We start from the raw sequence: 16,316 nt of genomic DNA on the forward strand, positions 1-16,316 counted from the left end.
AACAGGAGCAAGAAGCCATAACTTATCTGGCATTGCACAGATAACCTCTCTATTGCTGCAGTTACCCAAGTAGGTTCACTCCATAGCAAATCTGACTAATCTGCTTGTTTCTTCTTCATCAGTTTCACAGAGAACCAGGATTGCTCCCAAAGAAGAAAAATTTATGACAAACTGTCTTCCAGTCTCATTTTCAGCTTCAGTAATAAAATTTGCCCTGCAGCATTCTTTCTGTGTGGAGGAAATATGAATAGGATGAAAGCCTCAAATAAGGAAAACATACATTTCTCAAGAACTGTAGGACCTCTGAGTTTCTTCTTAAGCAGAAGTTTTAAAACACAAAAGATAATTTTATATTAAAAAACAGGAACAGTATGTCATTGAATCTTCTGAACTTTAATAAAAAAGGTATTAGCTTACAGTTTTAGAATTCTGTTACATGATCCATCACACTTCCCTTCTGTGCAAATATACAATGAAATGCTTTTCCTGTATTTTCCTGGAAAAGAACAAGTTACTAATACTGGTGCCGATAAGAAGATCTAGCAGGTCACTGTGAGATTTATAAAGCATAAGCCTTACAAATTCCTTCTTGAGACAAGCAGATTAACCTGAAGAAATGGAGCCAAAGAGCCCTTGGCTGAGACTGCAGCAATAAGGCTGTGTAGGGTGACTGTGCAGAGCAGGTGAAATAAGAAAATAAGGCAGTTTCCTTTATATCATTCTTAATCCCCTCACTTACTACGTATATAGATGGTAAACTCACAACTATGAATGTCTGTGGTAAGGTTGGCATATTTCACTTAAAGAAACTGAGAAAAAAAAATACAAAAAGAGACCCTGTTGAACCCTTGCAATGTTCTGTTCGGTTGCAAATATTTCATCTTGACATATCAGATTTTTAATTCTGGAGAGTCCACCAAATCTTTGCTTAGTGACAGCAGTGGTTAACTACTTCAAATGGGAGCCTCCTTTCAAAAGGGAATAAGAAACTGTTTGGAATTGCATGTCTCTTGCTTTGTAAGTCCTGCACATCAGCTCTGCAGTGCAAGCAATGAAATGAGGTATTAAATGTTGCATAAGCTCTATCGGTGAGCAAGACAAATACACTTCTGGCTCTCCCCTGCACTCGGGTATGTTCACCCTGATGGCTATTAGACATGCAGCTGGAAGTGGTTGCAATGGCTGCAGAGACAATACGGCCCCCCGGCTCCTTGCATGGAGCAGTGGCACTGGCACAGCAGGATGGAGCAAACCTTCATGATGCTGTGCAGGTTTCAGACCCAATGATGAGACCCACCATTGGCTGGACAGCAGAGCCCTAATGCTGCTCCATGCCACCACTCTGCATTTTAACTGGTTTCACTGGCAGATGTTCTTGGGCCAAATTAATCTTCTTGCTCAGTCTTTCTTGTTCCTTCCTTGCTTATCAGTGTGTCTTGGGAGCTTTCAGGTATGTGCTGTCTAATTTTCCTAAGCCTGCCAATTAAGTTCTGGAGGTTGGTGATACAGGGAAGAAGACAGGAGTAACTTTTTGAAACACTCCATGTGAAGATGTGAAGGGAGAGCAAATTGCAATTAGATTGGTGAATGGTCAGAAAGAAGAGCTAAAATAGAACACACATTCAATCTGAAAAATGGAAAAGCATGTTACACAGGGGTACCGTTTACTGGTTTTGTGGAATTGTGGGAGTAACAGTAGAAATTTGAGGTCATGTTAACAAATATTGCATAGAAAGCAAGACAGAATATTGAACTAGGGTATAAAGCTTGAGGCCATCATCTTAAGAATATTATCTTCTGTGTCTTCAAGGATTTCCATTTTGGCAATTTATCTAAATATTCATTTTTCTTTTTGGACTTAACCACTTAGATTTACAAAGGAGACTTTAAAGTGAGTTTGTTTCTTTTTGTTTTGTATCTTTAAAAACATTTTAAACCATTTCCACATTTGTAAATGTGTTTTAGAAAAAAACACCCCCTTTTGACAAATGACTTGAAGTGCGATAAGGGTAACAGAAATTTTAAAGTACTGCTAATTGGTAATTACATGTTTGTGTGGTTCTTCATGACTTAATAAAACATTTCAGAAGAACTCTATGGCTAAATAATGACTATTGTTAGTAAATCTAGTGTTTAGGTTTTAGCCTTTAAAGTTTTGAGACTATGTTTGCATAGTCTTCTGTAACCACACTTTACAAAATTATAGATTCAGAGACAAATTGCAGCATTCATCTGGAATAAGGTAAGCCCAATATTCAACATGTTTTCAATTGAGAAAAGGTGATCATTATTTTCAGGAAGCAATTTTTACTTTATTTCTGTCTCATTAGTAAGAAGAAAAGAATATTTCAATTACTAACTACCTATAGAGTTTTTCAGAATATAAATCAATGAAGCTTGTTTTCCAAAGAGACAAATTTCAGATAGTTTTCTCCTTCTCTCAAATTTCCTAGTAATATATATAAGGTAATCTCTGTAAAGAATTTTCTGAATGGATGTGCACTTTGAAAACACTGAGATTTCACAGAATAGGTGATTAGTTGGAGTGTGCACTCTCATAGGCATTTATAGTTGGAAGGAAGCTCTTAAGTATGGGATTAATTAAATACAATATAAACATGTTAACAAACCCAGTCAATAAATGACCAGTTGAGTTTTTTTTCAATTCCTCAGTGTGGAGTTGTTCAAACTATACTTTGTAGATTTCCTGTTTTGATCTGCAAATTTATTTTATTTATCAAGCAAGTTATGAATGTCTCATGTTAGCACACGCTTTTGTGTTCTAATTCTAGGACTTCTTTGAGGGACTTTTTTCCTTAAGTATTGTTTTGTTCTGATTTCTCTTAGAGACAGTTGAAGGAGCAGGAATCTAACTTATCTCTAAATTAAAAAAGAAGTTTTGACCAAAAGGCAGCCCATAATTGTCCAAGATTCATGAGGTATTCCTCCTGCCTGTATTCCTTTTCCTCTGATTTGCAGCACAGTCATGTTTCACACTAACAAGTGTGCTATCTCTTTGAAGTTTTAGCATCTTGTGTTGCTCAGCAATACAATCCACGCAAAGTTGTTTCTTGGTCACTTAACAGAGTATATAGTTAATTTTTAATGTTAATGGTTTTTCAAAAACGACTCAGAAAATTGCGAAAGACATCTTGCACAGATTCCTCAAAGTACTCTCAAACTTAAGGAGACTATGGGAAATTTGCTGGTCCAATTCAGAATGCCTTCTTCAGGCCCTAACCTGGGACACAAGCCCCAGGATGCAATTACCCGCCTTCAGCAGGGTGCTCCAGAGCAGCAGAGGTGCCTCTGCAGTCAGAGAAGAGACGCAGGTGACCATGGACATCACCAGTGCTCACCCTGCAGTGATCTGCAGCGGGTACTGACACAGGCTGGCTTTAAACTCTGCCTCTTCTGTGTAGTGTGGCAGTATTTTACAAAATTTGTAGAGTTCCCCTGGCTGTGTGCAGTAACTGTGCAGTATGTTGGGCCTTGGAAACTTGCTCAGTATGCAAGTGCACTTCATTTCTTTTTTTTTCCCTTTCACTTAAGCCTTTCACTTTCTAATAGCCAAAGTTATCTGGGGCTGCTGAGAATAGATCTGACTTGTTTCTTTGCTGAAAATAGTGATGTTTTGCTAAAGCTTGAGAGGGAGATTGTTTGGACTTTCTAAAATGCCTAAAATGTGAAGTAGGTTCAACTCTCTGTGTTTTTTCTTTCTGCATGAACAGTAGTGAATTGTTTCTATGTTTTGAAATTTTGCTCAGGAATCGAGAATTCCAAGCCTATGAAATGAAGACAAACATCCCTGCCTGATCTTACTGAGACTTTTATTGAGAGCTCAATTAAATATTTAAGCAGTGTGCAGTCATGAAATAAAGAGTAGGGTGGGGCTAAACAATAGTGATTAAAAGACAGTTATTAAAAGTTATATTGCATCCTGACCAATGTCAAATATTATACAGGAAGCAAGTCTTCTGTTGAAAAAAAAAAAGATTAAAAATTGATTTAGCTAAAATTTAGCTGGTTTTTTTTTTCAGAAAAAATAAATTAGATGGCACTTGAGGTCTTCAGAACATTTTGATTTCAATCCTTTTTCTTCAGACCAATGAGTTTATCCAAGCTGTTGGAGATCTTAAGGTAAGATAGGCTGAGCAATAGCATTTTCCTAGGAATGAAACTGAGGAGACAAACACAGAGTTAGCCTCGTCTTTTTTTTTTTTTTTTTAAAGAAAAATGAACTCTACTAACCTAAGAAATGGTAAATTCATAGCATGTGTGTAATACTTCTAGTGTCTGGCAATAATGCATTTGACACTTCCATGTTACAAATGAGGAAACTGAGTGACAGCTCAAGCAGTTTTGCGAAGAGCCTGGTCGGTGGTGGAGGCAGCTAGTGAAAGCAGGGAGTTCTAGTCCAGGTATATTGCCAGAGTGTACCATCCCATAAAAATTCTTGAAATTATGCTGTATCTGAGTATAGATTAAGAAAAGTATTAGAGATGGAAGTTGCCAGAGGAATGCTGGTCACCTAAATTATTAAAAATTAAAAACACTGGTTCTTCATAATTCAGAATATATAACTGATTTGACTGCAGGCATACCAACTGAATGAACTTTTTTACTAAACTTTCCTGCTGATTTTGCAAGTGTATGACAAAGGAAAGAAAGAAATGATAGCAGACAAGAGTCCCATTCTTACATTTTGAAAGCAAGCAAGCGTAAAGTCAGAGGCACAATTAGATAAAACTTTTCCTTTTGAATTGCATCCATGATCTTGCTGGCTACATACTCTGTATCATAAATGGGAAGTAAAAGTTCATTTCTGGTAAAACAAGAAACAAAGCTTTATGAAATTATACAACTTTACTTTTAAGATGTATTCTAACACAGAAATTATTTCCTGTAAGAATTTCCTTCCTTCCTTCCCCTCAAGTAGTCTTGAAAGTAAGTCTCCAATCTTATTTGTTCCTCCTATCATCAAAATAAATTGAAAAAATTTTGGTGATGTGAATTTTAACAGCTAATGAAAAACTTGTGTGCAGGCCCTGTCCAGAACCTAACGAAGTTAGTGCCCACACTGACTGTCGCTTTCAAAACTTCCCAGCTAATTGCAGCGTATACCATTCAATGCTGTTTTGTGGATAAGAGTTCAGCCCTCTGCGCACCTCCCTTTTCTCTACTCTAGGTGTTGGGGTGACAGCTAAATAAGCCAGGAGCTGGCTTGTTTGCAGCCCGTCTGACAGGAGATAGGCTGGGCTCTGCATCGTCTAAGCTGCTGTAGAGTGATGAGTGGTGGAAGCAGGAACGGAGCACAGAGAAACCAAAATCATGGCACTGCACTGCTGCAATGGCTAAATCAGTGCCTGCAGCCTCCTTCGTCACTGCAACAGTACAGTAACCCACCAGGTACTGACACCACAGCTATGCTCACTCAGAGAAATACAGTACCTGCTAATATGAATATCAGAGCACTGTTAATGAGGGTTGGCCACAGGTATCCTGACAGTCGTGACTGTAATCACAGTGCCAAAATTATCTTGGGCAAAGAACCACAGCAGTGTCCCTTTTATTGACAAATAAGAAAAGCTTGCCTTAAATACTGCAGTGCCATCCCTAACCGTTCCTTGGTTGCAAGGTTACTCTGCAGTCCCTGTTGCATGTTAGTTATTGATCATATGGAGGGTTTTGATTTCTTATGTCAAGAGAGGTAGTTGTGTGCACCAATAGGGCAAAAAATACGGAATTAAAAAGCAAACCAAACTTACAATAATTAGAGACTGAATATGTAGTATCTAGATATCTAGTGACTAGTATTTTTTACAGATAAAACCCCATCACAGCTTACACTTCAGTAGGAACCATTTCTAGTTGTAAAGTCTAAATAATCTACTTATAAATGCTGCTTCAACCCATTATTATCTTTCCTTCTGTTCTGCTTTGCAACTACAGTATCATTTTGTTTGCACAGGTATACTGAATCCTATCTGATTTTTATTGTTTGATTCCAGATGTGAGACCGCAGCTGGAGTACTGCATCCAGTTTCGGATTCCCCAGTACATGGAAAACGTTGGCATGCTGGAGTACATCCAGTGGAGAGCCATCAAGATGAGCATGTGAAATCCCTATCCTTGGAGATAATCAAAATTTGCCTGCATGAGGCCCTGTGCAACCTGATCTAGGTTAGGCCTGCTTTTACTGGAGGTTTGGATCAAGTGACCTGCAGAGATTCCTCTCAACCTAAATTATTCTATGATTTTGCAACTGTAAGAGCCTTATTTAAGTGTGGGAATTTACATGTAGTTTACTAAGTTATTTTTAATATGTGTGAAAATAGATATAGCTAAATCCACTTCTGCTAGAAGATTAGCTTCAAAAACAGTCATCAGAGACAGTCTTTTATTCTTTAGAGCTTTATCCGTAGTGGATGATGAAACCATACAACCAAAAAATGCTTAGCTAACTTGTAAAAAGTCTGAATGCTTGGACTGGCAGGCTTGCTCTCATGTGCATTTATGGTTAAATGGTGAAAGCTGGGCTTGGTCTATAATCAGTATAGAATCTAACCTGATAATAATAGGTGGAAAACAAAAACCAGTAACACCATCAATCAGCAGAAGAGACAAAAGATACTTATAGCAAAGTTTACATTCTCATAGGGCAACTTGAGAGATACAATCAGAATGTCAGACTGGCTGAAGAGAGACTGGGTAGCAGACATAAAATAATCAGGACTGTAGCAGCCAACTCTTCTGAGAGAAGCAGCTGAGAATATGGAGCTGTTAAATAGCTTAAAATACAATTAATCTGAATTAATTTTAATGAAAAATCTGCCAAAAAACCTCCTGAGCCCCAAACCCGTTCTCCAACCAAATGTAAAGTTCCACGTATAACCCACATATGGTTCAGGGCTCTGAACATCCATCTGCAGAAAAACAGGTAACAGGCAGTGTTGGACAACATGTACATAGGCTCACTTTCGCTGCTTGTGTAAGAAGAGTACTGCCCTTCTCCTGTGGGGATAAGACAGGCTGCAGAGAAGCCAGTAAAATCTTCACTGAGCTCCCTGTGCTGTTTGGGTAACATACCACCATCCTCTTCTTCAATATACCACCACCTTCTGTATCTGCAGGCTCTTCCTGAGTGCTCAATATGTTGGCGTAAACTGCTTAAGTGAAGCATTTCTGAAATCTCCAAGAAAAGTTATTGACATATGCCTGATGATACTAACCTGACATTTTGTAGACTCCCAAGAATTCTGCTGTACTTGCTACACTAACCAGGTGTCCATGATTGCAGGCAATCATGGCTGGGAGAAAGACTTTGCAAGTCTGAAACACATAATAAAATATCATTAAAATGAGACATGTCTTAAAAATGTTGCATTCAAAATTAGGTTTTACAAACTGATTCACTTTCTAGACCTTCATTACACAAGAAGTCAAACTCATCTTCCAGCTCTGTAAGAATTTATGATAGAAAGACAGCTTTAGAACCACAACCTTCTATATGAAGATCTGTCATCACTAAAATCATGTTTCATTAAAAGCAGCAAAGTTTTTATTTTCTCTGCCTCATAATTCCTCACATTTGGAGCCCTCTATTACTAGAGATTTGATACACAAGAGGGAGCTAGAAGTCAACACATCAAGGGGACTTCAGCCGGCAACAGAACCTATTTGTTATAAACCTAAAACTGACTGACAACTGTGGCCTCTTGAACCACCGCTGTGCATGATACTAATTATATGTGGAAGATGCTGGTATTTTATGAGGAGGAAGAGAAGAAAAAGACAGAATAGTTACAAACTTTTTTCAATAGCTGAGATCTGCTGCAATGCCTGTTCGCTTCTGGAAGTGCGTGCCCAGTACAATTTTTTGACTGGGGCCCACTGTAACAGTCCCTGTCATCCAGCCCTATGTGTCTTCAGACCTGCCTGAAGAACCTGCCTCATAGCTCCTTTGCTTCAAGGATTTGGAACAACTTTTATCTGAAACAGTTCCCTATTTCTAATGACTTTCCAGCAGGAGGGGTCACTTAGCAAGGGAGTTGCAATGCTGCATTTCTCTCTGATTCAGGCTGCTCGTTCAGGCATATAAGCAGCAAATGTGGGGGCAAGAGTAACCATCCCTCTTAAGGAAACCTCCTAAATGTCAGCTGAGACTCAAAATAACAGAGAATTCCCTCAAAGGTATGAAAACTAGGCAAAGATAATATATACTATTTAGACTAATTCTCTGCATACATTAAGGAGATACTGATTAGGCATGCAAGCACAAGGATAACTCTCAACCCTAAGTGAGGAGAAGTCAGTGAGGTAAAACCCACTCTTCATAACGTGAAGGCTGACACCAGTATATGCAGCATGTTTGTGCCTCCCTGAATGTTACAAGTCTATTAGACAAAGCTCTCCAATGTCAGCAAACATCTGGAGTAGAAAAGTAACATGCCATTATTTCCACACTAACTTCAGCCATGGTTGTTACAGAAAAAGTCTGTTTCATGATATAGTTACGCAAAGACTTTGGATTTACCAGAGTGCCCAGGCAGTATTTTGTTAACAGTGCTGAGAAGTGCCAGAGTGAGACATAGTGGGGCAGACTGTCCATTTGGTGTGTCTCCAATTCCAGGATGATTAAAACAACCTCTTTTCCCCCATTCAATGCTGTTCCCACCCTTCTTCGAAGTTGGGTGCCCCATGGGGGTGCCATTTGAGGATTTTTACACTAAAATAGTTGCCTGTACATCTCAGATATCCATGAGAGCAAAAATACATTACCCAGACTTGAGAGAGGAAGCTAACTCTTAAGGTTTTTTCAAAATCGGTGTCTGGAAAGCCACAGAATATTTTCCCAAGCAGTATGCCTGCATTATTAATGAGAATACTGACATCCCCAACTTCTTTTCTAACCTGAATAAGAAAAGGATAAACAGAAAGTATTAGAAGGCATTCTTTCCTCTTGTGCTTCGTTTATGAAATCTTTAGTGATATGATCTACATTTACACAAATATTTGCAATCATTTACATCTATACCAGAAACGTAAGTATGTAAGAACTGTTTTACTGTTTCAGATCAAAGGTCCATCTAGCCCCATAGCCCTCCTCTCGTGATGGAGAGCAGTAAAAAAGACAAGGATTATACTGATACAGTGTAATCCTCAGCTTTTCACATGCTGCAATTTAGGAACTTCCTGAGCCAGATATTCTGTCTACATCTTTGTGTTTAATACACTGTGATCATTTTTTTTCTCCAAGAATCTGTCTAATTGCTTCCTGAACTCTAGAATACTTTAGATTTTTTTAGGTATAAGTGTGCACTGTGAGCATTCTTTAACTTTGTCACCTGAATGCTTTTTGTCCCCTAGTTCTCATATTGTGAGAAACTGTATTTATTCCTTAGCTATCATCTCCATGATACTTGTGAACTCATTTATCTGTACCACATCCTGCTTCATGTGCCTCTCTTTTAAGTAAAAAAGTCCCAGTCTATTCAATCTCTACATATGGAAGCTTTTCGTATTTGTGGTAATTCTCAATGCCTTTTTTCTATAACTCCTCTAGTTCCTTTTTTTTATTGTTATTTTATGATAGAGAGCAGAATTTTCTTCTGTACTGAAGATCTGAACATACTATGGAGAATTATACTTGCATAAGGATGTTTTTGGCTTTGTTCTTGATTCCTTTCCTAATAGTTTCTAACATTTGATTTGCCTTTTTGAACAATACTGAACAAATACTTTCATTGAACTAATTGAAGTGTCTCTAACATCGGTCTCCAATTTAGAGACTGTCATGATACAGGTATAGTTTGGGCTACTTTTTTGCTATATACACTATTTTGAATTTATAAACCTTCAATTTAATCTGTTGTTTTATTGCCTAGTACAATGCAAATGGTGTCAGGCAACACTTGCAACTTTAACTTCATTGCACTAAAACTACTACAATACTACCTGCAAACTCTGTCACATTCCTGTTCCACCCTTTTTCCAGACCATTTATGAATATATGGAACAGGCAAAGATCCAGCATAGCTCTCTGGGTGATTCAGGTGCTTTGGGTACAGATGCATTTACCATGAAATATGCAGATGACATCACTTGGAGAGAAAGGCAAAATCACCATTAACTTTGCCCGGGTTTGTTATAAAGAGATTCTATTCTGTGCTTTGGATTTGATTAAAGCACATGGCCGAAATTTATTTACAGCATTAGGAATCAGGCTCACTGCAGAGATTTCTGTACTGGAGGCAAGTAGTTACTTGGTGTCTCATAGATTTTAAAATGATTACAAAAAGCATAAAAACCCACAGTCTAGCAGGGGGGTTGGACTAGATGATCTCCAGAGGTCCCTTCCAACCTCAACCATTCTGTGATAGTGCATAAATGGGTGGTTGGTTCTGATGCCCCATCACTTGACCTTGCTTTGGCTTTCTCAGGGAGCCTCAGCGCTCGGTGAAGATTGTTTTGATGCTCTTCCAGCTGTGTCAGGCAGTCATAGGCAAGCGGAGCTCAGATACTAGCACCTTTCCATCTTGCACAAATGAATGCATATCTAGACACTATTGAGTGTGGCAGGAATACCCAGCTCTTCCTTTGGGGAATACATCCATAGTCTCTCCTGTCTTGCACCTTTTAACTGCTTGGTTGATCCATATGAGGATCCTCCCTTTCTTCACATGACAACTTAGCTTCCCAATCAGCAGCATTTTACTCCATTCATCTTTATTCACGCTTTTTACTCACTGCCCCAAAAAACTGTGGCAAACGTGACTTCGAGCTGGTTATTCTCCATTAAGTATTTCTCCAGATGTCTATTAATTCTGTTCTTTTTTATAGTTTCTGCCAATTTCCTCTATGACAGGTTTGTAGTTTCTTGGTGTCCTCTCAAGCTCTTTTTAAAATTGGCATATTTGCTACTATTTGTTCCTTGGACACGGTAACCTGTTACAGCAATAGGTCACCCATGCATTTATAGTTCATCAGTTCCATATTTGACTTCCTTTAGAATTCCCAGGTGAACCCTCTTTGGTCCTGAAAATTTGTTACTATTCACTTCATCAGTTTGTTCTAAAACCTCTTCCTTAGGAACTTAAGTGCCCTGACTTGCTTCCTAGAAGGCAAGCTTCCATTATAGGAAATCTAAGTTTCTCTGCAGCAAATATACCAAGTAAAACCAAATAATTTAATGACCTTTTCTGTTATTGCTTTATCTTCTGTGTCCTAGCTCAAGTCCTTTCACATCACCAATCAAAAACTTGCACATATTTCCAAGAGCACAGGAAGGCCCTTTGTTCAAGGGTTCTTACTCTCAAAAATTTTCAGACTTTCAGATTCCTATAAGACTATTCAATTCATGCAAGATATTGGTAGAATTAATATTTTAACACCTTTACACCAACTCATGAGTATGAAACAGCTCTTCAAGTTTCTGCTTGTAGGTCAGTCTTTATAATTCAGAATACTTTCTGCTAATAAGGGCAGAGCAAATTCTGCAGGCTGGAGACTTTAATATTCCTTTTTTGGCTGAATCAGTTAATGCATTTGGAGATTGAGAATGACTTGAGTGCACAACAGAAACATTTTGAGATTCTGTTAAACTAAGAACAAACAAATCATTTCCAAACATTCAACATCAACAGAAAAGTCCAACAGAGAATTTGCACGTTTGAGCTTCAACTAATAATTTTGGTACATGTTTTTGCAAGAAATAAATAGCTTTATTAGAATAGGGAGATAGTGCCAATTAAAAATGTTATTTTTTTTTAAAGAGATTTGATCTTGGTAAGTTCTGAAGTAATTTTGTCTTGCAAGAAGAGGATCCCAGAAGATATGCCATTTGATTTATAGTGTCACTCCAAATAAAGATGGTGTCACATTTGAAGTACTGATCAGATTTGATTTTTTATTTGGCTGGGAAATATTAACTGATATTAAGAATGTTGAAATTACTGGGATTCTTTTCACAGGCTAAAATAGCATGGAGTAGTAGCCAGTGACTTACACTGTAAAGGTTATGTGATCTGTACTAGCCAAATAATTGTTAAAGATTGTCCTCCTTGGGCATTGTGTATTGGGTCAGTGCAGGCCAGAACATTCAGCAGCTTACTTGTCTCTGCTTACAGGCATGCTATTATGATATATATCCTTGTCTGCGTGGTCCAGCTAATAATACGATACTACCTGTGGTTCTTAAAGTCTCTCACCAATGGCCCCAACAGGAATTTTTTCCCACTTATTTCAGTTGGCTATGTCCCAAATGCTGCTAAGAAGTGAGAGTAAAATAATACCTTGTTGACTGCAAGCATGAGAACTGCAATCCCAAACTACTAATCCAGTCTACTCTTTAGAAGTACTCCCTGTCAGGAACATTTCTTGATAGAATATATTTATTTCAAACTTTCATATCCATGTTCAGAAAGAATGAATCTGTTTTAGTTAAAATTACAAGCAACAACCACAAAACAAAGAGCACACCTAACAACTCATAAAAAATTAACTTATTTTTTCAGGCGATTCCAAAACAATCTATCAACATTTGTGTGTGAGGAAACATTTTAGCCAATTTCTCTGATATATGCCTTCAGACAAAGAATGTCAAAGATGTGACTTGTGAATCATGTACATATGTACATATACTGAGAATTTAACAAAAGAAGAATTTATCCTTGGGCAGAATGGGAGAATGAGTAACTATAAATTCTCATAGTTGTTCTCAGGTAGTACACTGACCATTTAAGGACAGGTAAAAATTAATAACGTTAGAACACAGTCCAGAGGTTGGACTCTGATGATAGAAGAGAAATATAATAGTTTACAAAATACAGGTCAGCACAACAAGAGTCTTACTTAAATTGGAGTTCTTTTCCACTTCATCTTCCAGCTGGATTGACTGAAAAATGAAATGAAGTTGCATCATTATGAAGTTTGGCTCCTGGTCACATTTTTGAAACCATAATACCCCACATCACCCTTATGGAACTACAATTTTCTAAACAAATGGATAAGAAAAGGGAACTATCCTCTCAACAATTTCCATGGATCTTTTTTTTTTCCTTGGTATCTTACAGAAATTTTAAAGCCTAGCAAGCCAATATATGGAGCTAACCTCTGCCAGATAATTTACCATACTCTTAATCTGAAAGAAGTTACTTTATTTCAATGAAGAACTGAAATGTATCAGTCTCCACAGAACAGATTAAACCTAATTATTTAATAGCAAAAATAGTTTAAATTTCATCTAGAAGTTACGTGTCAAAAAGAGAAAAAATGCCCTACATGATTATTTCTCTCTATTGAATAGTATGGTTACTAAAATTTCATCTTTGAAAAAAAAAACCCACCAAAACCCAAGAAAACAAACAGGATAGACTATTACAAGCAAGTAAAAATCAGAAGCAAAAAGCCAAATCAGAAGCAAGAAGCCATGTCTTACCTTTTCTACCTGTTCATAGACCTCTTCTCTATTACTGCAGTCACACTGGTAGGCAAACACTCTTTTGGCTCCATTTTCTTGGGCTAATCTGCTTGTCTCTTTGTTACCTTCTTCATCAATGTCCCAGAGAACCAAGGTTGCTCCCCAAAGAGCAAAATTTAAGGCAATCTGCCTTCCAATCCCATTTGCAGCACCAGTAATAAGCACTACTTCCCCAGGAAAATTTTTTTGCATGAAGGAAATATGAATGAGATGAAAGCCTCAAAGAGCAAAAAAATGAAAAATTTTGGGAACTGTAGTGTCTTCAGGATGCTTCTGAAGTTGAGCATGATTTTTCAGGCACAAAGACTGCTCTTCTAGTTATAAAAACCCAGAAATACAATATTTTACTGGAACATCAAAACACTGAGACTAAAAAAAGAGATTGACTTTTAAAGAGCTAGTTCATTTACATCTCTCTTCTGCACAAATACAAAATATAATTAAAGACTTGTTTCATGAAAGCTGCCAGCTTCCTATTAGTAGGGTTAAAGAAAATAGCTTCTACTAGATCCTACATGCCTGCTACTTCAGTCCTCAGCTTCCACCGAGGTTTTTTAAAACAGATTCTATACATGTATGTGGCACTGCCTATAGACTCCTTCGTTTTTAAAGCAAATTGATATTAGCTGAACAGAAAAGTACTGAAAACACTGGGGTGATATCAAGCTTAGAATGGAAGGTGTCTTCCTTAGCAGAAAATGTGCCTTGCAGTTTCAGAGTAGGCAACAAACACTTACCCACATAGTGTATTTTCCAGTAATGCGTGGCTGAAATCACATAGTATGTTTTGATTTGTGAGCGAATTAGCAAATATGCAGGACAGCACGGTATTATGATCTTTGAATTCCATCCTGCCCTTAGACCATACCATTTCTTTTGCTTTAGTTTGCAGTGTACCATCCTTTTAACAGCAAGGTCAGTTACATACAGTCAAATCAGGTAAAAATGTAAAATTCTGTTTTGAATTTTGTATTTACATGAGTATCACTCAAAGCCCAACAAGAAGGGAAACACTTGAAAATCTCAACAGTGCAATAACCATGAAAAAAAAAAAAACCCTTTCATAGCGTCATTGCTATGAAAGCATCAAAAGGTTATCCTGGGTCTAGGAGTTAGCCCTTCCCCAGCTGCCACATTTTGGGCGAAGCTGCTGCTGCCTCCCAGGGCTCTGCAGCCCCCTGGCTGCACTTTCAGTGGTACCAAATGAAAAATTCTCGCCAGGCAAGCATTAATAACTCTCCAGGTTATTAATAAGATTGATAACCCTCCAGCATTGCCTGCCAGGCTGAGATAGGGAGTGACGTGCCACAAAAAGCTGACGACAGGGGTTGGGCACCTGTCTCCTGTCAGACCTGTGGCAAGTGAGGACCAGTGGCCGAATGGGGCTGTGCTGCCAGCAACTCCCAGGTGAAAACATATCCACGGCTGGCACCCAGCCCACTGCCCACCCTGGCCTTGCCACCCACTGCCCTGCGCTCACCAGTGCAAGTGAGCTCAGCTATGCAGTCCCCGGTTTCTAAAGACGAGGGGGCCAGGGCTGGTTCGCTGCTGAAATCATCACCATCCCTCCCACCTCCTGCCAGCCCAAGCACGGAGGTGGCAGCTGCTCTTGGCTTCTCGCCTGGGACTTGAAGAAAGTCCTTTCCAAGGACTTTGAAAGAAAGTGCTGTCTTTCCTTCCCCTGCTGGTACTTTATTGCAGCTCAGAAATTAAATGCTTGTTATGACGTAAATCACTCTTCTCCAGCTTGCTCCCTTACTGGAAAGGGAATGAAAAGGGAAATACTGATTATGAATATCTCCCTATAAAACAGTAAAACCACCTGATTATCTTTGTTTCATGTCTTTAAAATGATAGTTATGATCATCATTTTCTCCCATCAGTTTTCATACATACATTATCTAGCTTTAAGCCTGCAGTCCTGCACCACTGTTGTGTCAGTACTTTTTTTTTACAAGAAGTGGAATATTGAATAAAAAGTCATGTTCCTACTTTTTGTCCATTCTTAGACCTATAAGACTATGCTTTTCCTGTTAAATTCTTGGTTTCTCATGAGCACTGTGACATCTTCCAGATATTACTTATCTAAAAGGCAAATAAAGAAAAGGCTGTTTATCTGTTATGATTTGCATTTTGAATAAGCAATATGAAAAGTCTTGTCTTGCTTATAGACAAGCCACAGAAAGAAAGAATTTGAATGACAGAGGCATGGTGTACTCTGGTCCCTGCATTTATGTTGTAAGTACATTTCAGATTTCAAATTATAATTTATGGGGGCTCATGAGACAGTTTTCATTTCAGCTGGTAAAAGACTGAAACTCATGTAGTTTGATGTAACTTACTTCAAGACATACAGTGGAAAATTCTACACCGTCATTGCTAATAGTATTCTTAGGGAGGTTATTTACTTATATGTGCAATTAACTATTGTATATTCTATTTAGATTCCAGCAAAGGCTGCTACTGAACCATGCTCATTACGACTGAAGGCAGAGCTCAAAGCTTCAGCAAACTGCGGCTCCAAACAAGGAGCTAACCAATGCAGAGCAAGTGGGTAAAGTAACTGGAAGAAGGTGTCATGTCATAATCAGTAATTGCAAATGCACCAGATTACAGGAAAGGGAGGGAATAATGCTTCCGTGATAAATCCCTGGTCATGAAACAAAAAAGACGAGATGCCTGGTTATTAGGACAACGTTTCCAGGTAAACCATGTCCATAAGGAATTCTGTTGCAACCAGCACCTTGCAAGCTGTAAGGCTGCCAACGGGAGGATCCTGTTTCCAAAGCACATGCCTATGCAAGTACAGTATGTAAACACATAACTTTCCCCCTGT

At 38.3% G+C, this 16,316-nt stretch overlaps 1 protein-coding gene across 1 annotated transcript; it reads right to left on the minus strand.

Annotated features, from left to right (window-relative positions):
* Positions 1-4,086: 4,086 nt before the first annotated feature.
* LOC106494376 (short chain dehydrogenase/reductase family 16C member 5) lies at positions 4,087-13,767 on the minus strand. Its single transcript, XM_067290019.1, is given in 6 exon segments — positions 4,087-4,180; positions 4,703-4,825; positions 7,238-7,332; positions 8,782-8,913; positions 13,439-13,674; positions 13,677-13,767. Coding segments are annotated over 6 exon segments (771 nt in total).
* Positions 13,768-16,316: the final 2,549 nt, after the last annotated feature.

The sequence above is a fragment of the Apteryx mantelli genome, chromosome 2 (genome assembly GCF_036417845.1).
Source record: "Apteryx mantelli isolate bAptMan1 chromosome 2, bAptMan1.hap1, whole genome shotgun sequence".
NCBI lineage: Eukaryota > Metazoa > Chordata > Aves > Apterygiformes > Apterygidae > Apteryx > Apteryx mantelli.